Source organism: Marmota monax, unplaced genomic scaffold, assembly GCF_021218885.2.
Source record: "Marmota monax isolate L192 unplaced genomic scaffold, Marmota_monax_Labrador192_F-V1.1 WCK01_AAM20220418_F8-fsc00035, whole genome shotgun sequence".
Taxonomy (NCBI): domain Eukaryota; kingdom Metazoa; phylum Chordata; class Mammalia; order Rodentia; family Sciuridae; genus Marmota; species Marmota monax.
In genome coordinates, this window is record NW_026691961.1 from 9,581,582 (window position 1) to 9,609,538 (window position 27,957).

The following is a 27,957-nucleotide window of genomic DNA, read 5'->3' on the forward strand; positions in this document are numbered from 1 at the left end:
GGTCCAAAGGACATGCAGGGATAGACTCAGAGGCGTGAGGGTTCCAGGACCGCAGGGGTGGCACAACCTCTTGGGACCAGATTCCCTGGGGACCTAGGGAAATGGGCGTATTCCAAGAGGCGGAGGCCGGAAGCAGCAGCCTGAGGGAGGACAGACTGACCCTTGCTAAGCAGAGCACCGCACCTGCCAGGGAGACGAAGCGTGCATTCAGACGGTGGGGAGGGCCCAGCCGGCAAGGGAAGAAACTGGCTGTCCTCGGGGGCTGGGCAGGCTGCAAGTCTAGCTGTGTGTGGGGGGGTGCTAACTCGTTCTCTCACCAGCATCCAGACGCTGCTCGCAGCGCACTGGAGCCCGGGACCCCCCAATGCCCCGCGGCAGAGCGCTGGGACTCTTGCTGCCGGCAGGTGAGCACGTGACTGCCCTAGAGCGCAGCGCGCTCGTCTGCGTCCGACACCTGCGCTGGACCACCAGCAGGGGGCGCCCGGTCACCTTCGGGCGCCCTGGGGGCCGGAAGTTCCGCGTCCACCCTCCCGCTCCCGGCCAGCAGGTCCTGTCCGCCAAAGACCAGGGCTGGTTCCTCTGTCTCTCGGGAGCCTGTCTCCCAGAGAAGCCGTCCACCCAGGGGCCCACCGCGGTCCCAGAGGAGCCGACCTCCAGCGTGGACCAGGGCTGCGGAGCAGGTTCTACACCCCACCTGGCGCCGCCGCCTGGTGCCCCTGTGCGCTCACCTGGTTGGGCTGGGAGATCTGAGGACCCCGGGCTGGAGGCATCGAGGCCAGGGCGACCCTGAATCCCCGTGTTGAATAGTTTCTGCACCTATCTGAGCCCGTGTGGCCCTCGTCACCACAGAGTTTTGGCCCTACACCGGCGCACGGCTTCTAGGTCTGCTCAGTCGGACCCGAGTTCCCCGAGAACGCACGCAGCACCCCAGCCAGAGCTTGTCTCAATGCAGGGTCTGGCACGCAGGGCTCTCTGAGTGTTAGCTGTGGGCACCATGAAGGAATTCCCTTGAAAGTCCCCCAAAGGATTGCTGGTGCTGGCTTGCGCTCTGCAACCACTCCTTGAGAGGGCGCCATCGCTTTCCTTGCTGTCACGCTCCTTGAGCTCCCGGCCACCTCGACCTCTCCACCTCTCCACCTCTTCATCTTCCCTCACAAGGCGGAGCTGTCACTCATCAGCCCCATTCCTGACCATCCTTGTTGCCATACCAGGAAGCACTGGAAAACAGGGGCTCCCCTCCCCCGCTGCTGTCCGCCCAAGAAAGGACGAGAGTCTGGTTGATGCTGAAAACCAATTCCCCTTTTAGAAGCCGGTTGCAGGAAATAAATTAAGTGACAGGACTGGCTGCCCAGGATGGTGGAACCACAGGGAAGGTGAGGTGGGAGGTCCCCAGCCGACCCCAGTAGCTTCTCTTTCCCCACGAAGGGAAAAAAAAAAAAGGCACCGATCTCCCTTACAAGGCAACTGCATCTGCACTTGCCAGAATATTGTCTTAAATGGGTTTCATAAATACCTGCGCTCAGTGGCAAGGCTGGTGACAACCATAATTTCCAAACACTGATGGCTGTGAATTTTGAGGTGCCTGTGATAACTGTAACTGGCGTGGCAAATTCACAGGTGTCATGTCACATCAGGTTCATACAGAGGGGAACACAAACTATCCAATGGAGAGCAATACAAATAAAGACACCCCCACTCTACCCCATTCCTGGGTTCCCTGAGGTTACCGGGCTCTCGAGAAGCATTTTCAATTAAATAAAAATGAAAGTAGAGAACAGTATCAGAGTGGATCTTATGCAGAACACTTAGGATTTTGTGAAATCCCAGGGTTCAGGGTCCAGACTCTGCAGCTGGGCCCTAACTCTGCCACTCTGTGCCATGTGAGCCAGGTCAAGTTACTCTGTGCCCCATGCCTCAGTTTCCCCATTTTGCACCCAGAGAGATGGACATCTTGTCCGTGAGTTGCTTTGAGCAGGGCATGCAGCAGAGCCCTGTCCTCAGCTTTCTCTGGCTCTTCTTGCCTTTAGCTGAGTTTATTTCTGAGCCTGAGGTGCTCTCCTCACTTTGTCCACTGGTCGATTCTCCCTCATCCTTTAAGATTTCCTAGATCCTGCCTCCTCCAGGAAGCGATCCTTGAAGCAATGCCACCACCTCACTGCCAGGGTCCTGCCCTAGCGGGGTCCAGGGAGTCCTGAAGGATGAGTGGCGTCGGTGAAAAGATGAGACAGGAGTCGTTCTGCTGGAGCAACCTCCAGAGAGAGAGCTCTAATGCAGCTTTCTCTGGGTCATCTTTTATTGCATTTTTTCTCATCATTATAGATTCAGAATACGTCACTGATTATACAATTTAAAACTTTTGCCAAGACATGACATTTCCTTAACCATAATTAGGGGTACAAAAAATGTAACATTAATTTACCTTTTTCCAGGATATGACCTTTAGTTACTTAATTATTAAAAGTACAGAATCATTAATAAAATGCATCACTAATTTACATTTTTCAGATTTTCCCAAGATTTACTATTTTCCCCAAGATATGCGATTTTCTTATTAACTAATGCCAAACTACGTAACCAGACTCTAAGTCTCCTAACCAATCATTAACCTTTAAGTTTAAAGTACACCTTTACTTTATTTCTAATCTAAAATTCCCATCTAAAAAAGTCCCCTTAAATCTTATACTTAAAATATAAATCATTCTTAAAACATATCAGAAACCCATACAACTAAAAACTTAAGAATTTCTAAATCCAAAAATCTAAATAGGATAATATTTCTAACATTATTCTAAAAATACATCTTATAAAGCTACTTTAATTAATTCCTAAATTTATTCTCATAAAACTGGTTGAGCTGCTTTCTCAAAGAGTTTCTTTGTTTCTCAGTCAAGGTGCACTAGTTCTCATATCTTTATAATCTTTCTCAATAGAAAGTAAGTTCTAAACATCAGTCCACTTTCCACCAATATTAACTATGCTCATCATAAATTCCTATGTAAAGTAAAAAGGGTTTATAAAAAGAGAAGAATATATCTTTATATGTTTTAACTTTCCTAAGTGTATAATATAACTTTCCTCAATCAAGAATGAGGCTACCTATGGTGGGCTTTGTAAAATAAGCATAATAATTAGGTTTTCTAAGAGGCAGGAAATATGAGCTTGGGTTCTATTTGATATAATCAATGTGGTGCCTAAAATTCTCATGACCTTTCAGAAAATGATTGTTGTCCATTATCAGATTTGTCCTCAATGTACTGATGTGCTGAGGGGTAGTAGAACAGCCTCCAAGGCATGAACTACCTGCTATGTTCTAGCCATCTGAAATTTAATTTGTTTGGCATTTAACATACTCATGCCTCCTGTCAGAAACATAAGCATGAAAATGAAAAGTCCCAATTATATAAAAAAGGGTCTCATGGTTTTGGTTTCCCACCAACCAGCGTGGCCTTGCCAGCATTCATCCTCACTGTGACCCTGTCAAGACAGTGGGAGAGCGGCTTTGCCAGCGCTTATTCTCACTGTGACCCTGTCAAGACAGTGAGTGGGGGATCGCCTTCACCACCTCACCTTTGGGCAGTTGCCTATGCCTAACCACCTGCCAGCGTCCCCATCAGTGCAGATGCCCCAACACATTGCCACCATCTGCCTATGCATCTGTCCCATTGGAGCAGCCAGTTCCTCAGCTGGATGTTACTAGTCCTTCTCAGTTTCTTTCTTCTCTCCCAGGGGGAGCTGGTGTGGACCAGAGCTGGCAAAAGCTTGCTTTACGAACACATGAATGAACAAATGGCATCCCTGCCCCTGCTCACTCAGAGAAGCCTGCCACTGGCCCTGGTCAGTGGAGGTAAGCTGGATGGGCTCACCCCTCATCTCCACTCACTGGGCTCCAGCCCTGGGGACTTTGGTTCCTCAAACCCAAAGACCAAGCCTGGATGTATTCTGTTATTGCAGAAGTTTATTGATTGGTAAATTTACTTTTCAGGTCCATACTGACTCTGTGCATCCGCAGGGATCCAATCAGGGTAGCCGGATCCTTGTGTATCTAACATTGTTGGTGCCTGACCCCACTTAAGGGAAATGCCCCTGATGCCAAAGACACCACGTACACCACAGATGCCCTTGAGCACCTCGCCTTCTTCTTTGGGGAAGCCCGAGAACTCCTGGCCAACTCTCTTCCCAAACGAGGCACAACGTGGCCGGCTGGTGCACACAATCAGTTGCTTGAGGTTGAGTAAGAATGTGCCGTGGATCTCTGTGATGTATTCGTCCGGGCCCAGAATCAGTTCCTGAGACCTCCCACCTGGAATGCCTTGGACAGCATCCCAGAAGTCTCCAAGCTGCAACTGGATGCTGGGAGACAGACCAAGCCCTAAGCACCCAGTACTGCCTGGTCCTCTGGGCCCTGCCCCCTCCTGCACTCTGCTTCCTGAGACCCTGGGCCCCAGCAGTCGTGGGGCTTGTGATCTTGAATCCATTACCCAGCCTCCCCAGGGCTCCATTTCCTCCTGTATAAGGTGGGAATGACTGCTGGGCAGGGTCCCTGAGGTCATCCTGAGGAGAATTCAGGCAGGGTCCAGTCATGATGACCCATGACCCTCAGGAGGAGCTGGCTGCTGTCATGTGCCAAGCTTGACCTTCCTGAGTCACTTAGGAGTCTGAGTCACAGGCCTGAGGAGCTGTCCCCTCCAGGTGCACCAGTCCACCTACCCTGCCTGGCTGGGCTTATCTGAGTCCCTTTGCTCAATTGGTATTTCTTAGGGCTTCCCTATCATGCCCTACCCACACTCTGTCTGCTTTGCTTTTGGTGACTGTGCCCCATTCTCTCTCCCACATCCCCAGTAACCTCTAAGTGCAGAGCAAAGATCCACCCCAGACCTCAAGCAGGGGCATCCAGTATTAGGGTTTTCTGCCTTTAATACTTCTGGCCACTCATGTTCATTCAGTGGTCCACTCTGACCCCCACCTCCTTTTCTCTAGCATGATACACCTCCCCTTGGTTGTTCCAAGGGAACTGAGGTGCCATCTTTGGTTGAGTTGTTTGGGTTGAAAGGAGAAAGTAAGGAGAAGCATGGCCAACCCTCTCTGAGCAACTCAGAAGGTGACAGTGGAACTTACAAGTGGAGTCAAGAAGTAAGGTAATGAGCAGGAGAGGAGGTGGCTGGGGGAAGGGGACAGGTGGCTCTGTGACTCCAGGAATCATCTGGCTTAAAGAGCTGTTGGGAGCCAGGTGAGGATTTGGGGAAAGAGGCTGTAAGGGGTCCTTCTACCATGTTTCTGAGTCCGGGGACAGTTGGGTCACCAAGGCAAGGCCCCACCACCCAGGCCCCACTCACTTTAAAATGATGCCAAGGCCATTTGTAGACACCCGAATTCCCTTGACGGCTTCTCCATTGTACTCAGAGGAACAGAAAAACGTGCCCTTCCTGGACCCGTACATCTCTGTGTGGATAAGGACCATGGTGGGAGAAACACCAAGTCAAGGGGAAGTCTCCTCTACCCCAAGAAGCAGACCCCACCCCGCAACAAAGAGCGTGGTCTGGGGAACAGACCAGGACAGAACTGGGAGAGTCCCTGGGTCTCCTGGGTAGAGGGAGGTGAGATGGCCACCAGGGACATGGGCTGGAGGGGGCAGACCCACCAGATATATAATCAGCCCAGCAGGCCGGGCTCCCTAGGAGGGCGAGGATCAGCAACAGCAGCATGGCTTCTAGTTGGTGCTCAGGGCTCTGGGGAGGAAAGCAGAGTCACCTGATTCCTAGTGCAGGGCCTGCCCAACCTCCTGGCCCATTCAGGGAGCAGAGCACCTTACCTGGCTGGTAAGTCTCCTGGAGCCTGGGTGTCCTTCCTCTGCCCCTTATATGCTCCTAGTTCCTGTGGGCCCCCATCCAGAAGGAAGGAGCCAGGGGCCACCAGGGGGTTGGGAAGGAAGGAGCTGGGCAGTGGGGGCTCTTCCTGGGTGAATCCCCAGAGGCTTGTGGGGGAGGCTCCCGGATGTGCTGTGTTTGCTGCTTTGGCCCAGCAGCCTACACAAACAGGCCGGGACAGTGAATGGCACTTTACTGTTACTTCTGTGTTCTCTCATCAGCACTTGGATTGACCTGGATTTCAAGGTTGGGAGAGGCTTCTTGGAGCCCTTCCCTGGGCTGGACAGGCAGGTTTAGACCCTAGGGGGCTGGGGGCTTGGGGGTAGCAGGGTGGGTGTCCTCAGAAGCTCTCTGGGGTGCAGACCCCTGCCTGTGTAGAGCAGGTCCAGGGCCTCTTTCAGCCTGGGCAGCACCCCGGCTCTGGCGGGCTTTCCAGAGTCCAAGCCAAGCTTCTCCTGGCTAGAGAGCCAGAGTGGACAATCTAGCTCAACACTTGACCCTGTCTTGTCCCTCGGAAGGAAACTGTGGCTTCTCCGCTGTCTTAGGTCTAGGTGTAGTTGCGGGGTGGACTGGCGTTGAGGGAGAGAAGGACATCAAAGTTGGGGCTGGTGCCCCGTGGGAGGCAGAAGATCGAGAGAGGGTGGTTCTCCTGGCCAGTCCTTCTGTGAGCACCCGGGGGGTCTGCCCTTATTTGGGTGGTGCTGGTGTTTCTCCCAGGCTGGGCTCTGGGCAGCTTCTAGGTGCAGCAGACCACACCCCTTTGCCAACTTTCCCTATTTAGTGCCCTCAGCGCCCTCCAGGAGGAAGACTGGTACCTGGCGCACACAGGTCCCTGTTTGAGTTACACCGTTCTGAGTCTAGCCTCCATGAAGCAGGAGACTTTCTGCCTCCAAGATCTTGAAGGCCTAGCGCCTCCCCGCTGGAGAGGAACCCGGGTCTGGGAAGAGGTGAAGACAAGGGTGGCGGTGTGACTGGCTGAAGGCAAGGCTGTCCCCAGGGTTCCCACCTTTGGTTCAGACCCCGGGTGGTGATGGTCAACACAGGACACTGGAACTGGCTCAGGTGTGAATCCCAACTCCCTGCTCACCAGGGATGCGATCGTTTCATCTGTTACATGTGGATTGTTATCTACATAGAATCTACTCTTGGGGTTGCTGTGAGGATCCAGGTTCTCCACATAAGGGCCGGAATGCCAAGCCTACACTGTGTAGGCAGGCGACAGCCTGATTCCCTGGAAGGTGCAACAGGTTACAAACAGACCCGAGTGGCCAGCAATGACAGAGTACGGGCAGTGGTATCCACCACACTGAACCCTGCAAAGGTGTGGGAGGAGGGCCATGTCCCCACCCCGGAGTCTTTCACCCAAGGCAACCCTGCTCGTGTGGGGGGCTGTGTCTAGATACCTCTGTGTGCTTGTAAAAGAAAGAGTGGGGAGGGAGTGGCCTGGAATGTGCACAGACTCCTGAGAATGGGGACCCTGCTCTTATGGAATAGCAGCAGGGGAGGGGCTGCAGGATAGGCTCAGGGTTCCCCAGGACTTCTAGGACTCACCTGGGCCAGGTACTACCTATGCCAGAGGTGAGCAAACTATGGCTGTCAGGCCAAACCAGCCCACCACCTGTTTTTGAGCTAAGAATGCTTTTCACATGTTAAAACCATCAGAAAAAATTCAAAAGAGAGGGCTGGGGTTGTGGCTCAGTGGTAGAGCGCTTGCCTAGCATGTGTGGGGCACTGGGATGGATTCTCAGCTCCACATATAAATAAATGAATAAAATAAAGTTTCATTAACATCTAAAAATTTTTAAAAAAATTCAAAACAGCAATGTTTTGTGGCACATAAACATGTTGTGCAAGCCCGCGCCACTGTCCACAGAGGAAGCATCAGGGCAGGAAGCTGCACCCTGTCCCTCGCCGGCCGCCCAGGTAGCTCAGAGGGCTTGTGGCAGGGACCCTCAGCCCACAAAGCCCAGGACTGCACTATCTGGCCCTTCACACACTGTCTGCCCACCCGTAATGGACACCCATGCCGCACCCTGGAACAAACACAGCCGTCACAGTTGGGACTAAATAGGTGAAGTAAAGGTGACTGTGCCAACCAGCCTTTGGAGCCCTTGGTTCTGGCCCCTGCACTGTCTGCCTGGGGATGCTTGGTGGAATTCAGGTCCCCTCTGATCCCAATCCTACCTGTCCTCCCGGTGACCCTCTGGCGTGCAGATGCAGGATAGGCTGGGTCGGGGAGGGTAGTGGCCCCCTGCCAAGGCTGGGGGGGCCTTCGGTAGGTGGAGGAGCCAGAACCCTTGGCGGCGGCAGAGCTCTTGGAGACAGGGGCCTGGAAACCACACAAAGGCGGCTTGTGTTCTGTCCCAGCCCAGCCTGAAGGCATTTTTGCAGGTTTGCTGCCTGTTCCAATGCCTTCTAGAAGGATTTGGCACCAGGAGAAGGTCTGTCTGGGCCAGGACTCCAGGAAGCACCACCCAGGGAAGTGGGGAATTGGAAGAGGCAGTTGGCAGCCTGGCCGGAGGGAGGACATGCCCAACGGCACCCACAAGGCACATTTACACAGAGCAGGCAGGTGTGGCAACAGACTCACGTGCACACCCACGCTGGGCAGTGCAGGAACACACGCGGTACACTTGCTGTTATACACAGGAGGAGGCACATGTGTCAGCTCTTTGTGTGCACAGGTGGGAGGTCACCATTCTGAATCAACCTCACCCTGAATCCTCCAGCCACCTAGGCCTGAGTGCTGGCCCTGAGCCTATTCTCACAGATGCTCAACACAGCCCTTTGTCCCTTGGGATCAGGGCTCCCCAAGAGGAGGATTTACTGAGCATTTATTCCATGTACTGGGTACGCCCCAGTTTGCACTCTGCCAGGAAAGGGAACAATGAAGCCTTCTCCTTCCAGAGAGGTGGACCCTGGGCTTGGGGGCCTTGTATGTCAGCAGTTGGATTAGATCACATAGGCCTGGCCTCCCTACCCTCCTGGAGTGGGGCTTGGGGGGACCCGTCTGAGCACAGCAGGTCAGAACTTCAGTCCAAGGGCCAGGCTCGTCCTCTACAGAAAGTCCCAGCCTCACTTGAAGGCGGGAGCCTGGGTCCCTAGCTCTGGTCCTGGGACAGACTGAACTTTCTGGGGTCAAGCTGGGAACTGGCTTCTCCATGCACCCTCAGCCCATCGCTTCTCAGCCTCTTCTCAGAAGAGGCTGCTGGGAAGGGGATGGGAACTCGTGGGCGAGGGCAGAGGCTGGCCTTCATGTGTGGACTTCCCTTGAGTGGCTGCTGTTGGGGAATGAGGCCCCTACCCAGGAAGGCTTCGAGGAGTCGGGGAGTGGGAGGCGATTCCACCATGCGTCCCTGGGACCCTGCAACAGCACCACTCACGTTCACGTGGGCACCTCCCTACCTGCTGGGCATTTTATCTATCCTCCCCAGCAAAACTCAACACTAACTGGACCTCCAGACACACATTTTGCCTAATCTTTGGTGTAACTAAAATCCCATTAGTACAGGTATTAAATTTTTTAAAAAAAATTAAAATACATTCAAATTTCAAATGGGGCTGCAGGGCTGCCAGCGCCCACGTGGAGTCCTAATGAGCTCAGGCAGCCTTACAAGAACACCTTAGACAGCCAGGCTCCAGCCAGTTGTTTTGGAGGCTGGACGTCTAAGGTGAAGGTTCCTTGGGTTGGGTTCTTGGTGATGGTCGCTTCCTGGCTGGTTGACAGCTGCCGTCTCCCTGTGTTCTTGTCTGGCCAAGAGGAGGGCGGTTGAGGAGTGTTCTGAGGTTAGGACCTCTTCTTATAAGAGTCCTAGCCTCAACCTGGGGCCTCTCCCTCATGACCTCACCAGCACCCGATCATCTCCAAAGGGCACCCCCTATGTCACATCAGAAGTTACAAATTGAGGAGACTCTAACATTCAACTCAGAGCTGGCCTCTGTACTTGGGAGTTGAGGTGCCCTAGCCAAGCAGCGGTGGGGGGGGGGGGCAGGGGCTAAAAAGAGGCAACCCCTTCCGCTGGGGGTGGGGTGCCAGGCTGTGGAACTGCCTTTCCTCTCTGACAAGTTCCCTTGGGCCACCGTTCACCTGTGCCCTGCTGGACAATCCATTGAGCTGTGGCCAGGCTCAGAAGGATTCTCCTTCTCCAGGCCCCACCCTTTCAGACATCTCAGCAGCATGTGGTGTCGGGCTCCTCCCAATACCACAGGGTCAGTTGAGTTTGTGATCCACCTTTTACTTCTGAGTTGTTCCCTCTGGGCAGTTTTCTCTCTAGTCCACTGCTCAATGCCATCCAGAAGTCCCCAGACCTGACAGGGCCCCTGGCTCATCTCCTCTCTCTGGAATCAGCCACGTGACTCCAATCACACCTCAGGAGCTGCCTTCTGATCTGTACCCAGCACTTCCTACCTGCTGCATCTTCCTCCTCTCCAAACAGGGATTCCCCTGCCTGCCCCATGCATGACACCCCAGAACTCAGAGGGACAAAGCACCTTCCCTGCTGCAATTGTGGGGGACTAGCCAACCCACCCACCTCAGCTCAACTGCCCTGACGCAGTCTGGCTGGGCACAATTCAGGAGCCACTTGTCAAAAGAAACGAACTTTATTTTTAGAACCACACACTAAACCACACAGCTCCTCAGGAAAAACCTTTAGAGCCCAACTGCCACCACCGGCTTGCACAAGCCTCTCAACCTCCCCCCCTCCTCCTCCTGCTCTTGAGGCCGATTGGCTGGGTCACGTGGGCGGAGCCAAAAAAAGTCCCCCAATGAGCAGCTCCGTGGTCTGAAAGGGCGGGGAAACAGCCCAATGAGCATCACCGCAGAGGAGCCAATCAGTTGGCAGCTAGAAGTTGCTGGGGCCGCTGTGAGCCAATCATCAGATGGCAGCTGGAAGTTTGCTGGGGCCCCTTTCGGCTGTGGCTCTCAACACTGCCCACTAAGTGATGCAGACCCATAAGGCAGAAGGACAGCAAGGTAGTGGACCCCTGCCCAGAAGCCCTCTCCAACCTTCCTCCTAGGCTCACAGGTGACAGGAACATGTGCGTCAGAGGTACATTTTCCAGAAGTGGGGCTGGGGGTGGCACCAGGAGGGAGGAAGCTGGCCAGAGCATATCTATCTTCTGTGCTCACAGCATTTGAGGATTTTGCAAGACCCACTCTGCTTGAATAAGCTAGAGACCCCCCACCAAGGCTGCCTGGTGAACTGGTCCCTTGGCCATGCGAGGAGGGCCTGTGGAGTGCAGACAGGGTGGGTGCCTTCCCACTTTCCCACCCCCACCACTTTCCGCCACAGCAGGTGAAGCTCTGACTGACAGCCTCAGCTGGAGTCAGCTCCTGCGCTGGAGAATCTCATGCCCTCGGGACCACGCTGTGCTTTGGGGGTCAGGAGGAATGCCAGCCCTGCTGACCTTGTCCTCAGTGGTCCAGTGCTGCAGTTACCCACAATGGGAACCACCCTTTTGTACAAACTCTGTGCTTCCCTGCCTCAGTTTCCCCACTTCCTCACCTGTGCTTCCTGAGGTCACATCCCAAATAAACTATCTGCACCAAGTCCTGGTCTTAGATTGGCCTTTGGGGAATCATGGGTGAGAGCATCTGGCACTTGGGTAATGGGGCACTCTGAGATAGGGGTCCTTGGTCAGGAGTGTTTGCTCCCTGCGCCCTACTGCAGACTCCCTGCCCCAGACACCCTGGGCCTTTCCACAAGTCGTCTTTCTGATTGAACTAGCTGGTGAGGGTTCAGCTCTCTCCAAATCCTGTATAAGGGTTAGGAGTTAGAGACAGGTCTTGGGCTGGACTGGTCATGGGTGAACCCAGACAGTTGATCAGGAAGCCACTGGGTCCAAAGAAAGCTCTGCAGAGCACAAATTCAGGCATGCACTTGTGTTTATTAGCAAATGGGTCAGAAAGGGACTGAAGCCTGGTCCAGCAGGCTGTCCCCACCTGACCCTGAGTGTCCGCAGCCCAGGTGACTGTATAAGCACTGTGGTGCTCACATAGGCCAAGTGGACTCAGCCAACTCAATGAGTTGCAGAGACCTGAGTGTAGAGAGGAATAGCGGCATCAGGGAGGCATCTGGCCTGGGTGCACTGTGGGACATCAGTGACAGAGCCACCCGAAGCGCCAACTGACATTGGTGTAGACTCCAACCCGGTTGGGTCGACCACAACCCACTCCCCAGCTCACAATTCCAATCTGATACCAGAGCCCTTCCAGTTCGCAGACTAAGGGTCCTCCTGAGTCACCTGGGGAGAAGCCTGGGTGAGCCCAACCAGGGCAGGTGGGTGGAGCCTGCAGAGAGGCTGGGGGAGCAGGGTGGCAGTGCAGCTGGCAGGAGGGGTGTGAGTCCTATTCCCTGCTCCCCAGCAGAGAAGAGCCTCAGTTTCTGCATCTGCAAAGTGGGGCCTCAGTCTCTACCTCCAGGGGCTGACCGGGTGTGGGAGGAGGCACCACCAGTGGAGAATGAGCAGTATGTTTTGTAGGCTGGTGAGTAAGGACTGCCATTGCTTTACTCCAGGTGTGGGCTGGTGGGGGCTCGGAGCCTGCTCTCAGGCCTGGGGCAGGGTGGGTATGATTTCCTCATGGGGTGGGCACTCACGTGGCAGGTATCCCTGCTGCCATTCTCAGCACCAGCACAAAGCATGTCAAAACTGATGGAGCTGCGCTGAAAGGGCAACGCGAACAGCTCCCTGCACCTGCTGTTGTTGAGGATGGTGACCTGCACTTCCCAGAGGCGGTAGGGGGGTGGCAGAGGTACTGGGGTAGGACAGAGACAGAAAGCAAACTCAACCTCTCCTCTGCCATCTGGAGCAGAGCAGGATGCAGGACACATCTTGTAGCAGTCGGGAGGTCCCTGATGATCACCTCACATCATAGGCTATCAGCACTATCACAGAAGGACCCAATGGATGGGCTTGTTTTGCAGCTCCACCAAAACTTGGTTTCCTAATTTTTAAAATGCAGAAGAAAGTCCCAAGTGCACCAGTGGAGAGATTCCCCACAAAAACACAGAGAGTGTGGAACTTAAGGAGGCTGAGATAATTTGGGGCTGCAGGATCCAGAAGGAAAAATACAAAACTTGATGAAAGGCATGAAACTACAAATACAAGAGGCTACACAAGCTCCAATTTGGGTAAACACAAAGATCCACACTGAGACACGTTGTGATGAGGTTGTTAAGACAAAGACAGACATGTAGACCGCCAGAGAGAAGCAAGGCATCACTTTAAGGGACCATCAATAAAATCAACAGAAACCATGGAGGGCAGAAAGCAGTGGAAAGACACATTTCAAAGTCAAAGAGGGTGGGTTAAATGGTCATACAAGAATTCTCTATCATATAAAGCTCTCCTTCATGAAACGAAGGAGAAGTGAAGACATTCTCAGATAAACTACATCAGGATTCATCACGAGTAGATCAATTCTCATAGGAAATGGAAAAGGGGTGTTTGAGGCTGAAATGAAAGGAGGACACCAGACAGTAGCCCAAAGTCATCCAAGGAAAGAAAGAACAGCTTTGAAGGAAAATGCACTGGAAAATAGAAAAGCCAGTCTTATTGTATTTTTGGTTAATGACTCTTCTCTGTTTCTTAGCCAATGTAAAATACAAACGTGTGGGGCTGGCATGTAGCACTTGCCTAGCATGCCCTGCGCTCAATCCCCAGCCCTGAAAAAAAAAAAGGCAAATGCATAAGGCAATAATTGTAAATTCATGTTAATGTTCTGCATAAAGACATAGATTATGATAAGAAAAACATAAAGTGAAGGGATAAATCTATCCAAGAACCAAGATTTATTTGTACTATTGAGGCTAAATTGGTATTAATTCAATAGATATTGTTACAAGTTTGAGATACAAATTGTAATGCCCAGGGCAACCACTAATAAAATAATTGAAAAATATAAGAAAATGAGAAGAGGGCTGGGTTGTGGCTCAGTGGTAGAGTACTTGCCTACCACTTATGAGGCACTGGGTTCAATTCTCAGCGCTGCATAAAAATAAATAAATAAAATAAAGGTAATGTGTCCATCTACAATTAAAAAATATATTTAAAAAAGAGAAGAAAACCAATATGATATCCTAGTAAATCATTTAAATAAATGAAAACAAAAAAGAAATGAAAAACAATTTGGTGGTGCTACTTAGGAGGCTGAGGCAGGAAAATCATAAGTTTGAGGCCAGTTTCAAGCAACTTAGTGAGGCCCTGTCTCAAAATAAAAAATCAAGAGGGCTTGGAATGTAACTCAGTGGTAGAGCACCACTGAGTTCCATGTCCAGTACAGAGAGAGAGAGAGAGACAGAGACAGAGGAGAGAGAGAGAAGATATAAGAGATAGCTATAGATATAAAATATATATATATATATATATATATATATATGATATACAAAACAAACAAACAAAAAATAGAAGCAAGTCTTTCCTGGTCAGTAATTACTCCTTATGTGCAGGGATTAGATGCTCCATGTAGAAAGCAGATAGGCAGAATGATTTAGAATCACAGTCCAATTGTACACCGTCTACACAGGTTCACTTTAGATCCAAGGACATATAAAGGCTAAAGGTTAGCAACAGAGATTTCATGCAAATAATAACCAAGAGAGCTAAGGCTGCTAAACTAGATCAGCCAAGTGAACTTTAAATCAACACTTGTTACAAAGTCAAAGAAGGAAATTACATATTGATAAAAGATACCAATCCTTAAAAAAATGGCAATTATTAACATCCATATACCTAATAATAGAATCCAAAAATATATAAAGCAAAATTGACAGAATTGGTGGGAATAACAGAAAGTTGCATATTAATAGTTGGATGCTCTAATTTTCTGCCTTTAATAATGGATGGGAAAAGCAGAGAGATCGATAAAAATAGAAAATGTGAACAACACCATAAACCAAGTATATCACAGAAATATACAGTACAGACCATCCAAAAAAACCAACAGAATATACATTTTCCTGAGGTGTGTGTGCAACTGTCTCCATGACATGCAGTAGGTCGGTGAGTTGGAAAACACTGATACCAAGCAACACATCTTCCCTGGGAATTCCCAGGAGGGAATGCAGCCAGAAATCAGCAACAACAAGACCAAATAATTCCCATACCTGTGGGTGTTAAACAACAGTCTCTTAAATGACCCCTGGGTAAAGAGGAAACCACAGGTAACACTAGGATAGACCCTGAGCTGCAGGAAGATGGACACAAACCCACAGACATAGCAAAAGTGCTTGGAGAGGGCAACAAGAGCTGTCCATGCCTACCTAATAAAAGAGGGAAATCTTGGATCAGCGGCCCAGGGTTACATGGTAAGGAGCTGGATAAAGAAGCACAAACTAGGGGCTGGGGATGTGGCTCAAGTGGTAGCGCGCTCGCCTGGCATGCGTGCGGCCCGGGTTCGATCCTCAGCACCACATACAAACAAAGATGTTGTGTCCACCGAAAAATAAATAAATAAATATTTAAAAAAAAAAAAAAAAAAAAAAAAAGAAGCACAAACTAAAGCCACCGGGAAGAAGGAAATGAGAAGTTGGATATGTAGAGAAGACCAATGAAACCAAAAAGAGAAGCAAGCAGGAAGTACCATGAAAGTGGGGCCAGTAGTACTGACCCTACAGAAACAGAAAGGACGACAAGAGAACAGAGATGATCTGGAGGCAGCAGAATGATCCCCAGGAAGTCACAGAACACCAGAAAAGGCTCAAGAAGAAATCGAACATCTGAACATGTGTTATTTATATAATGAATAGGGATCGGATCAGTAATCAAAAATCTCCCAATGAAAAAAAGCTCAGGGTCGGGCAGCTTCACTGGTGAATTCTATCAACATCTACGAAGAACTGACACCAACCCTTCCTGAGCTCTCCCCATGACAGAACTGAGGGAAACACTGCCCTGCTCCTCCCCCGAGGCCAGCGTGAGCCTTACACCAGCCACAAAGACAACGCCACAGCAACAAAAGAGAAAACTGGAACGCCATCTCCCCCTTCGGAAAGCAAAGCCTGCTCTATAGGACTCCTTCCAGAGGACGGCTGGGCCTACATTTAGAACTCAGGATGGCATCTACATAATAGAACAAGGAAGAAAACACAGGATTGCCTTAATAGGCACAGAAAAGGCATTGACAAAATTTAGTGCCCTTTCATGATGAAAACACTCCACAAACAAGGAACGGAAGGGACCTGCCAACACAACCGAAGCCCTGTAATGAAAAGCCAGCAGTGAAAGTCTTGCTCAAGAGTGAAAAACCAGACAGTTTTTCCTCTAAGACCAAGAACAAAGCAAGGTTGCCTGATTCCACCCTTCTATTCACATAGTACTGGGATTTCTCACAAGAACAATTAAGCAAGCAAGAAAGAAAAGGTAACCCAATCAGAAAAAAAAAAAGGAAAAAAATGATCTCCATTCCCAAATGACATGACCTTATATGTAGAAATAGTAAGTCCACAAGAAATGTGTAAATAAACACCTTCTAGAGCTAATGAACAAATATACAGTGCAGGATACAGACTCAACATTCAAAAATCCTTGGTGTGCTGGGCACATGCCTGTAAACCAGCACAACTCAGGAGAACAGAGGCAGGAAGATTGCAAGTAAGGTGCCAGCCTCAGCAACTTAGTGAGGCCCTGCCTCAGAATAAAAGAAAAATGCCCTGGGATTTAGCTCAGAGTAAGGCCTCCCTAGGTTCAATCCAAACACTGAAAAAGAAGTCATTTATGTTCCTTTATACTAACAATGAACACTCCAAAGAGGAAATTAAGAAAACATTCCATTTACAAGAGTATCAAAAGAAAAAAAAATGAGTAAACTAACTGATGAGGTCTAAGACTTGTATACAAAAAGCTGCAAATCTTTGCTGAAAGCAATGAAAGAAGGTGCAAATAAATGGATGTTTGTATGTTGATGATTTTAGATGCATTAATATGGCAGTGCACCCTAAAACAACCACAATTTAATGCAATCCTGATCCAAATATCAGTGGCTTTTTTTAAAATTTTTTATTGTTGGTTGTTCAAAACATTACATAGTTCTTGATATATCATATTTCACACTTTGATTCAAGTGGGTTATGAACTCCCATTTTTACCCCATATACAGATTGCAGAATCACATCAGTTACACATCCATTGATTTACATATTGCCATACTAGTGTCTGTTGTGTTCTGCTGCCTTTCCTATCCTCTACTATCCCCCCTCCTCTCCCCTCCCCTCCCCTCTTCTCTCTCTACCCCCTCTACTGTCATTCATTTCTCCCCCTTGTATTATTTTTCCCTTTCCCCTCACTTCCTCTTGTATGTACTTTTGTATAACCCTGAGGGTCTCCTTCCATTTCCATGAAATTTCCCTTCTCTCTCCCTTTCCCTCCCACCTCTCATCCCTGTTTAATGTTAATCTTCTTCTCATGCTCTTCGTCCCTACTCTGATCTTAGTTACTCTCCTTATATCAAAGAAGACATTTGGCATTTGTTTTTTAGGGATTGGCTAGCTTCACTTAGCATAATCTGCTCTAATGCCATCCATTTCCCTGCAAATTCTATGATTTTGTCATTTTTTAATGCAGAGTAATACTCCATTGTGTATAAATGCCACATTTTTTTTATCCATTCGTCTATTGAAGGGCATCTAGGTTGGTTCCACAGTCTTGCTATTGTGAATTGTGCTACTATGAACATCGATGTAGCAGTGTCCCTGTAGCATGCTCTTTTTAGGTCTTTAGGGAATAGACCGAGAAGGGGAATAGCTGGGTCAAATGGTGGCTCCATTCCCAGCTTTCCAAGAAATCTCCATACTGCTTTCCAAATTGGCTGCACCAATTTGCAGTCCCACCAGCAATGTACAAGTGTACCCTTTTCCCCACATCCTCGCCAGCACTTGTTGTTGTTTGACTTCATAATGGCTGCCAATCTTACTGGAGTGAGATGGTATCTTAGGGTGGTTTTGATTTGCATTTCTCTGACAGCTAGAGATGTTGAGCATTTTTTCATGTACTTGTTGTTGACTGTATGTCCTCCTCTGAGAAGTGTCTGTTCAGGTCCTTGGCCCATTTGTTGATTGGGTTGTTTGTTATCTTATTGTCTAATTTTTTGAGTTCTTTGTATACTCTGGATATTAGGGCTCTATCTGAAGTGTGAGGAGTAAAGATTTGTTCCCAGGATGTAGGCTCCCTATTTACCTCTCTTATTGTTTCTTTTGCTGAGAAAAAACTTTTTAGTTTGAGTAAGTCCCATTTGTTGATTCTAGTTATTAACTTTTGTGCTATGGGTGTCCTATTGAGGAATTTGGAGCCCGACCCCACAGAATGTAGATCGTAGCCAACTTTTTCTTCTATCAGACGGCGTGTCTCTGATTTGATATCAAGCTCCTTGATCCATTTTGAATTAACTTTTGTGCATGGCGAGAGAAAGGGATTCAGTTTCATTTTGTTGCATATGGATTTCCAGTTTTCCCAGCACCATTTGTTGAAGATGCTATCCTTCCTCCATTGCATGCTTTTAGCCCCTTTATCAAATATAAGATAGTTGTAGTTTTGTGGATTGGTTTCTGTGTCCTCTATTCTGTACCATTGGTCGACCCACCTGTTTTGGTACCAGTACCATGCTGTTTTTGTTACTATTGATCTGTAGTATAGTTTGAAGTCTGGTATCACTATACCGCCTGATTCACACTTCCTGATTAGCATTGTTTTTGCTATTCTGGGTCTTTTATTTTTCCATATGAATTTCATGATTGCTTTCTCTATTTCTACAAGAATGCCGTTGGGATTTTGATTGGCATTGCATTAAACCTATAGAGAACTTTTGGTAATATCGACATTTTGATGATGTTAGTTCTGCCTATCCATGAACAGGGTATATTTTTCCATCTTCTAAGATCTTCTTCTATTTCTCTCTTTAGGGTTCTGTAGTTTTCATTGTATAAGTCTTTCACCTCTTTTGTTAGGTTGATTCCCAAGTATTTTTTTTTTTAAGATATTGAGAATGGAGTGGTTGTCCTCATTTCCATTTCAGAGGATTTGTCGCTGATATACAGGAATGCCTTTGATTTATGCATGTTGATTTTATATCCTGCCACTTTGCTGAATTCATTTATTAGCTCTAATAGTTTCTTTGTAGACCCTTTTGGGTCTGCTAGGTATAGAATCATGTCATCTGCAAATAGTGATAATTTAAGTTCATCTTTTCCTATTTTTATGCCTTTAATTTCTTTCGTCTGTCTAATTGCTCTGGCCAGTGTTTCGAGAACTATGTTGAACAGAAGTGGTGAGAGAGGGCATCCCTGTCTTGTTCCAGATTTTAGAGGGAATGCCTTCAGTTTTTCTCCATTCAGAATGATGCTAGCCTGAGGCTTAGCATAGATTGCTTTTACAATATTGAGGTATGTTCCTGTTATCCCTAGTTTTTCTAGAGTTTTGAACATAAAGGGATGCTGTACTTTGTCGAATGCTTTTTCCGCATCTATCCAGATGATCATATGGTTCTTATTTTTAAGTCTATTATCAGTGGCTTTTTAAAAGATATTGACAGCCTGCCTCTAAAATTTACCAGAATATCCAGGAGCCCTAAGTAATTAAAATAATATTGAAAAAAATAGAACAAAGTTGAATGACTCACTTCCTGATTTCAAAACATACTGTGAAGCTACATGAATTCAATAGCACCGTCCTGTTTGATTGCATAAAGACAGACATATAGACCAGTGTAAAAGAAATGTGAGTCTTGGAGATAAACCAACACATCTAAGGAGGATTGATTTTTCACAAGGTTCAATCAAAGTTCAGTGGTATTTAACAAATGGTGCTTGGACAACTGGCTAACCACAAGGAAGAGTAAAACTGGACCTCTACTTCTCATCATGTGCAAGCCTCAGCTCAAAATGAATCAAAATCATGAATATAAGAGCTAAAACTACAAAAGAAAACATAGGGGTCAATATGTAAATGTTCAGGATTCTGGATCTGACAATGTTGTTGCAGATATAACACCAAAACCTGGGTGCGGTAGCACACGCCTATAATCCCTATGACTCCAGAGGCTGAGGCCAGAGAATCACAAGTCTGAGCCTAGCCTCAGCACTTTGGCAAGGCACTGCCACAAAAAAAAAAAAAAAAAAAATGGAGAGATAAAAAAAAGAAAGAAAGTTAAAAAAAAGAATAGGGCTGGGGGAGGTAGCATATTGGTAGAATGCCCCCAGTTCAATCCTCAGTACAGGGGAAAAAAAAAAGATAAAATTCCAAAAGTACAAGCAACAAAGGAAGAAAAATTATATTATATGCATTTGTGAATAAGTCAAAATGAACCTCACTATTTATAATTATAATGTACTAATAAAAACAAAAGAATAAATAAATAATTTGGATTTCATCAATATTAAGATTTTGGGGGGCTGGGGATGTGGCTCAAGTGGTACCGCGCTCGCCTGGCATGCGTGCGGCCCGGGTTCGATCCTCAGCACCACATACAAACAAAGATGTTGTGTCCACCGAAAAATAAATATTTAAAAAAAAAAAAGATTTTGGTATATTGAAAAACATTACCAAGAAAGTGAAAAAAGCGGTAGAGCACTTGCCTAGTATGTGCAGGGCCCTGGGTTCGATCCTCAGTACCACACAAAAATAAATGAATGGAATAAAGGTATTGTGTCCAACTAAAAAAAATTAATAAAAAAAAAGTGAAAAGAAAATCCAGATAATGGGAGAATGTATTTTTCAAATCATATTTTCAATAAAGGTCTACCTAGAACAGAACAGCATTATGACTCAATCAAAGACAACCCCATTAGTAATGGGCAAAGGATTCATAAAGCTAGTTTTCCTAGGGATATAGAACACATCAGTGAGCACATGGAAGAAGCTCAATGTCATTTGTCACTAGAGAAACATAAGTGAAAATCATATTGAGGCACCACATCCCACCCACAAGGACAGCCAAATTTAAAGAGTGGAAAATGGGGAGGGGGTGTGCTTGAGCAGTAGAGCACTTGCCTGACATGCTTGAGGACCTCAGAACTAAAAAGGAAAAGAGAAGAAACCATGACGATAATGCATGTCAGCAAACATATTAACAGGAATGTGAAGGAGTTGCTGCTGGGCACTGCCGGTAGCTCCACAGGTTCAACAGAGAATCACCACGTGGTCCAGCAACCGCAGCCCCAATGATACCTGAAAAGAGTCATCAAACGAAAGTGTGCGTGTGTGCTCACAGCCACTGCAGCCACATCACTCAGCAGGTCAAAACCCCAAGTGTCCATCAGTGAATGAAGGGATGAGGACTGTGGTCTAAACGAATGTGCCCTAAGTGGAACGTTCATGGTCCCCAAGAAGCCCTGACGCTCAGACCCGGGCTATCGCGTGGATGACAAAAGAGGCCAGAGCAGGGGACATTTCTCTGGATACTTAGAAGAAGCCAAGGCAGAGGAGAAGTCTGGCTGGTGGCTCTTGGGACTGCAGGGAGGGCCCCACGTGGAGCCACAGCTTGGTGGCATGGAGGTCTCCCATGGAGTCCTCCCTTGTACAGTGTCATGAATATGCTGAATACGCCAAGCTGTGCATCTTCACACGTTAAGTGGCTCATTTGATGTTCTGTGAATTATACCAAAAAAATAAAAGAAGGAAAGAAAAGAAAAAGAAAAAGAAAGAGGGCTGGGGATGTGGCTCAGGCGTTAGCGCACTCGCCTGGCATGCGTGCGGCCCGGGTTCGATCCTCAGCACCACATACAAACGAAGCTGTTGTGTCTGCCAAATAAATAAATAATTAAATATTTTAAAAAAAAAGAAAAGAAAAAGAAAGAAAGGAAGGAAGGAAAGGAAAAAAGAGGGATGCAGGACTGAGGGACACGCAAACGGGACGACCCTGGGAGACACGACAGCACGTGCAAGAAGCAGATGCAAAAGGCCACACGCTCTGTGGCTGCGTTGGCAAGGAATGTCCAGAGCAGGCAATCCATGCAGGCAGAGGGCAGGCGGTGGTTGCCAGGGGCAATGAGCCCAGGCCACCAGGCACGGAGAGGAATGATCAAGGAGGGCGGGGACTCCTGCTGAGATGGAGCTGTTCTGAGGTAGAGGGTGCCAGGATGGCCGCACAGCTTTGGGAACGCCCCGCAGATCTCTGAACAGCCTGCTTCGCCACTGCTGGCTATAAGTTTGGGTTTGTGAACTAAATCACAGTGGAAGGAAGTTAACGGCAGAGGCCCTTGGCAGGAGGCTGTCCTGAGCCTGCCACCCCTGCTGGCTAGCAAAGGCACATGCCAAGCCGGCCTCCTCTGCACCCCTGCCTTCTGGCCCACACAGTGTCTGCAGGGAAGGGGATGAGCCTGTCTTCCTGCCCTTGCAGTGGGAGCAAGAGGAGGGCAGCCCCTGAGGAGAGAATGCTGAGCGGGTGCCCAGGTCCAGGAGGGGCAGCTGGACCTGGTGGCTAAATGGGATGAGGATAGTGCCCAGCCCAGCCCTCTGTCCCCAACCTTACCCATATTCTCATGGATGACTCCCCAACCAGTCACCCAGCAGTCGGACCGGTGCAGGAACATGAAGGTAGAAGACAGGACACAGACGGGCTGGATGTACTTGCTGTAGGTGACCGAGGAGGCCAGCCTCAGCAGGGCGATGTCATGGAACTTCCCTCTAGCCTGGGGGTTCACAATGATGTCCTTCACTCTGTACCGGTTTCGGTGGGCCCGCAGGCTCCAGAAAGATTGGCGGAGAGTCAGCTCACCAAGCTGGACTATCCACCTGGAAGCACGAGAGAACCTGGCAGGGGAGAAGAGAGCGACCTCCAGGGCCCGGGGAAGGGGGCCTGGCCATCTGAGCACACCTGGGCTGGGGTGATGCTGTGGGGCTGCTACTACTTGCTCATTATGGACACCATTAGTGTCCATGGCAAGTCCTTCTTATGGTCCCAAGGCCTTCTATAGAAGCCACAGAGCCTAGACAGGCAGGACCAGAGCACTGTGGAGGGAGAAGCAAGAAAGTGGCTCCACACACTCCCAGGGGGTCTTGTCACCTCCCAGAGCTATCTTAAGGACAAAGAAATTCATCCCAGTTTTTCTGGGGATGCTTGTGCAGTCATAAATGATTAAGCAAATGTGGGGGTCAGTGTTGGGCCTCAGGCAGGATGAAGTCACACATCTGGTCTGGGGAGAGCTCCACAGGGCAGGGTGGTGACCAGCACTGGCCCCACATCAGCCCATGTCTCCTACACTTCTGGTATCTATACTTTGTATTGCTGTTGTTTTGTTTTGTTTTTGTACCTAGGATTGAATCCAGAGGCACTTAGCCACTGAACCCCATCCCCAGCACTTTATTGTAGTTTATTTAGAGACAGGGTCTTGCTAAGTTGCTTAGGACCTGGTTAAGTTGCAGAGGCTGACTTTGAACTCGCCATCCTCCTGCCTCAACCTCTTCAGCTGTTGGCATTAAAGGTGTGCGACAGCCTTGTATACTTTACAAGTGGGTATGGACAATAGTACATTTGGGTTGAGAAAAAAAAAACGTGCAATACACCTCGAGGTGCATGGAAGTGTAGAAGAGCACTCTGGGAGCACTAGAGTGGCCTTGGCTCCAGGGGAACCAGCAGAGAAGGCTGTAGTGTGACTGTTACAGCAGAGACTGGGGCTCAGATGAGGTTGCAAGAAGGCAAGGCGCACCCTCTGCAGGAAGAGAGGTTGCTGTCCCTTGTGGACACCAGACTCACCTTCTGAAGCAGTGCGCCCAGCACCCAGCGGCGGCTGAGCAGGCTCCCTCCGCACGTCTTGACATTGCGCACACGCACCAGGGCTTGCCACGGCCAGCGCCAGCGCTAGGACTCCACTCCGCCCACGATCAGAGGGCGGACCTCCCGGCGGCCGCAGGGCAGATACGCGGTGAGCTCGCCGGGCAGGCCCACCGCTGGATGGGGGGGGGGGGGCTCTGGGGACGCACCCACCCGCCCCTCCCCAGGGCCCGGCCTTTACTTGAGAGCAGCAGGGTGTTCATGGGACCTGAGGCGGAGGAGAGGGAGAGATGAGGCGTCCTCGCACCGTCCTCTGCATCCGACGCCCGCGCACCACGCAGGGGGCTCGTCGGGGGCGCCTTACCTGACTGCGGGTTCTCTTCCTGCGAGTCTGCGTGGAGGCCAGGAGGTGAGCGCCCCTGACCTCCACGATGCCCGCGGCCCCCGTCGCCCCGCCCTGCCAGCAGCGCCCCCTGAATTCACCCTGCTTCTCCAGTCCCGGGCGCCACAGCAGCGCCAGCAGCAGCAGCGGCGGCAGAAGTGGGCAGCTCCTCTCGCCCATGGCCTCTTCTGCAACCTGGCGCCCCCTGGGCTCCCTGCAGCTCCTCTCCAGACCCTGCCGGCGCCCCCTGCGGGAGAGGCAGCAGGCTGAAAGCCCTGGCCACCACCTTCACCCAGATGAGCTCCCTGGAACCAAGGGATCCTTGGGGACCACAGTGCCTTCGGCTCCTACAGGAGTTGGTCAGCTGGCACACGTTTTGATGTGGTGCTGCAGCCAGTGAACCCCAACACCCCTTTCTTGTCTGCAGCCCATGAGCGCTGGCTGCCTCCTCTGATGCCCTCTTTCCCCCACCCACAACTCCCCCAGGAACAAGGACATGGCCCTCAGCCAGGAGCCCCCCCCCCGGGAAGCCCACTAGCACCTCCTCCTGGCAGGCTGATCTGGAGTCAGCAGTGTGGCGCCTCCTGCTAAAGGTGCTGCTCCTTTGCAACCATGGAGCTGGGCTGCGACCATGCACAGGGCTTGAGCTCCTTCTCTGCCTGCTGCCTGCAGTGGGCCTCACACAACTGCCCGGGCCTCCAGGGCCTCTGCTTCCTGTGGGAGTGGGGTCAGTGTACCAGTCCCACTTGTGAGTGGACAGCCAGCCAGGCATCAGCACCAACACCCCCTGGGTCAGAGAGTCCCCATCGGGTCCCATAGAACTCAAAAGAGTCAGTGTGCTCCTGGGTGAGGACACAAGCGTGAGCCTCTCTCCAGATGTGTTCCCCAGCAGAGGCCAGTGGACAGGGCTGAATTCTCTCAGAGTGGACCTGAGACTGCTGGCCCGAAGGAGTGCCACAAGGGAAGACAGCAGCTTCTGGTCACCAGGGCTGTACTGAGGCGTGGTCAGGGAGGCATGAGATGCCCAGGTGGGAACCTTGGTTACTCAGTCTCAAGCCCCTGCACCAGTCCAATGGTGCCATGTGGCCCAAGCCCCTCGGGGAATCCCACTGTTAGTGGGACCTGGAGTGGCACCATTCTCCAAGGTTGCAGGGACACTCCTCAGGAAGGACCATCCAAGGGCGCCTGTGGTCTCCCCAGAGCTGGTCAAGGGCCAGTGCTTTGCTTGGACTGCGCTGGATTGGAACACCCTGCTCCTGCTGAGTTGGCCCTGGACGGCCCAACAAGGAGGATGGAGAATGTTCCAGGAGAACTCGGGCCTTCATCAGAGGGTCTGTTGCAGGGAGGTCAGCTGACCACAGAGGAAGCCCAGATAATCCACGGAGAGCAGACAACTGGGAAACTACTTATTTTGTTTTTCATACCCGAGATAGAGCCTGGGGATGCTCTAACGCCCAGCCACACCCCCAGCCCTTTTAAACAAAGTTTCAGACAGTTCAGTCACCAAGGCTGTGCTGGATGTGGGATCCTCCTGCCTCAGCCTTCCCGTCACTGGGATTACCAGCATTCACCACTACACCCCTCTACAACTGGGAAACTTGGAACTAGTGTCCCTCAGAAAGATTCAAGAGGAGTCTTCCAGGAGGAGGCAAGGATTGTCCAGGAAAGGAGCAACTGGAGAAAAGAGAGTGTGGAGAAGTTTAAAATATCACTGCTGAGCAGAACATTGTAGCAGAAGGGCTCAGCACTAATTTGGTCAAAGCTAAGGAATGCAGTGGTAAGCTGGAAGAGAAAACAAAGAAAGGAACTCAGAAGGCAGAGCAAGGATTTGGAGGAGGGATTCCACGAGAGAAGGCTGTAAAGACAGATTCAGCCAGAAGTGGTGGCGAATGCTTGTAATCCCAGCAGCTCAGGAGGATGAGGCAGGAGCATCCCAAGTCCCAGACCAGCAGCCTGGGCAACTTTGATAGTCCTGTCTTAAAATAATAAAGAGGGAGAAAGAGAGAGAGAGAGAGAGAGAGAGAGAGAGAGAGAGAGAGAGAGAGAGAGAGAGAGAGAGAGAGTCTACCCCCCCCCGAATGTTGGGATTTAACTCGGGGACAGAACACTTGCCTACCTTGTGCAAGAATCTGGGTTCAGCTGCCAGTGCCACATGTAGATGGGTAAATAAATAAATGAGAAGGTAATGATGGCCTCTGCACTGCCAAGTGTCCAAGCTGGAGTGGGCAGGGTGCTGTTGGACTCTTGTGCCTCAGTGTGCACCCACATTTCCCACAGTAAAAAGTGTTTGAAACAGAGAGTGGGCTGGGAGAAAGCAAAGGGCCAGTTGCACTCCAGGATTCCCCCCAGCAGCTCATTCTGGGCTGGGATATGCTGGGGTCCCGCCCCTGTGCTCCAGCTGTGTGTGCAGAGGGCAGTGTCCAGACTGAACGAGTCTGAAGATGCTGGCGCTTTAGCTGCACTTGGAACATTCCTGACACCACATGGGCTGAAGCAAGTGATGGGCACCCTCAGAGGGGAGGACTTGGAAGGCTCTTGCCTTTCCCAGGAAATAGGTCACCAGGGCCAGGGAGAGTCACCTCCTCAGCACCACACTCCGCAGCTGAGCGACTACCAGTGAGCACAGCTCATGATGGCTGCAGCTCTTGGGAGTTCCTGGGAGGAGCTCACTGATGCAGGCGATACTGGACAGATGACAAGGACTGTAGTGATGTCTTCAAAGGAGGTTACAGGCCAGGCACTGGATCTCATCCACTGGGAACTGCTCTGCACAGTACAGAAACCCCCCAAGTGGGAGGACTGTGTCTTTATCCCTATAAGTTTTCTGATTCATGTGAAACTTCAGTTTCTTTTGCAATTGCAAACTCCATCATTGAGTTAATGAGAATATGTGAGTATCTTTTCCTTTTCTTTCTTTTTTAAATGGTTCTGGAGATTGAATCCAGAGACACTGAGCTACACTGACATTTGTTTTTGTTGTTGTTGTTTTTGCTGCAGGTCTTGCTAATTGTTGAGGCTGACCTTGAACTTGCACTCCTCCTGCTTCAGCCTCACAAGTCACTGGGATCACATGTGTGGGCCATCACACTTAGCAACAGTGGATATTCTTACAAGATGCCAAGAAGTACATTCCTGTGGGTGCAAGCAGAAGTGGGTGGAGAAAAGATTTTTGTTGTTACTGTTTTTTTAATTTTTCATTTGTAGGTGGATACAATACCTTTATTTTACTTATTTATTTTTATGTGGATCTGAATATTGAACCCAGTGCCTCACACATGCTAGGTAAATGCTCTACTGCTGAGCCAAAACTGTAGCCCCGAAAGTTTGGTTTTTTTTTTGGTCATTTCTTTCTATTTGATTTTTGTTGGTGGTACCAGTGATCACCCCCAAGGATTTGTGCATACTAGGCAGGTGTTTTACCAGTGAGCTACATCCCCAGCCTGCCATTTCTTTCTAAATGCTTTCTTTCTGTTTCAGCTTTAATATACATTGTCAAAAGAACTGCACAAAAGATGAAAGCAGATGAGGAAATTTTAACGTCAGATAAAACATGTCCAAGGATAGAGGTCTTTGGTTTGAAAATTGAGGATCTTTTCCATAGACAAAAGTTGCATTCAGGGGCTGGGGCTGGCGCTCAGTGGTAGAGCACTCGCCTAGCACGTGTGAGACACTGGGCTCAATTCTCAGCACTGCATATAAATAAGTGAATAACAACATCAACATCTAAAAACAAATTTTGTTTAAAAAGTTGCATTCTGAAGCTGGCTCAGTGGTAGAGTGCTCACCAAGCATGTTTAAGGCCCTGGGCACCACATAAAAATCGATCCTCAGCACCACATAAAAATAAATAAAGATATTGTGTCCATCTACAACTAAAAATAAATATATATTTTTTTAAAGTTGCATTCCACTGAAAGATGTAGGAGGCATGTCCCTCTGTGTCCCCAGAGCAGAAGTCTTGGGAACACATAAGCAAAAAAGTGTTCAAAATACTCAAGCAACTAAAA

The 27,957-nt window shown here is 49.5% G+C and overlaps 1 protein-coding gene, 1 long non-coding RNA gene and 1 pseudogene across 2 annotated transcripts; 1 reads left to right on the forward strand and 2 right to left on the reverse strand.

Annotated features, from left to right (window-relative positions):
• Nucleotides 1-475: 475 nt before the first annotated feature.
• Nucleotides 476-4,114, forward strand: LOC124091948 (uncharacterized). Its single transcript, XR_006851471.2, has 3 exons — nt 476-1,373; nt 3,727-3,844; nt 3,983-4,114. It is a non-coding gene; the product is annotated as an uncharacterized LOC124091948 (long non-coding RNA).
• Nucleotides 1,282-6,312, reverse strand: Zg16b (zymogen granule protein 16B). Its single transcript, XM_046443179.2, has 4 exons — nt 5,810-6,312; nt 5,639-5,726; nt 5,334-5,439; nt 1,282-4,350 (listed from the first exon to the last, which is right to left on the reverse strand). Exons 2-4 carry the CDS (start codon nt 5,700-5,702, stop codon nt 3,972-3,974), a joined length of 549 nt encoding a protein of 182 aa, XP_046299135.1. The 5' UTR covers nt 5,703-5,726; nt 5,810-6,312; the 3' UTR covers nt 1,282-3,971.
• A 3,162-nt stretch (nt 6,313-9,474) lies between these two features.
• LOC124093584 (serine protease 41-like) lies at nt 9,475-26,104 on the reverse strand (annotated as a pseudogene).
• Between the last annotated feature and the right edge of the window lie 1,853 nt (nt 26,105-27,957).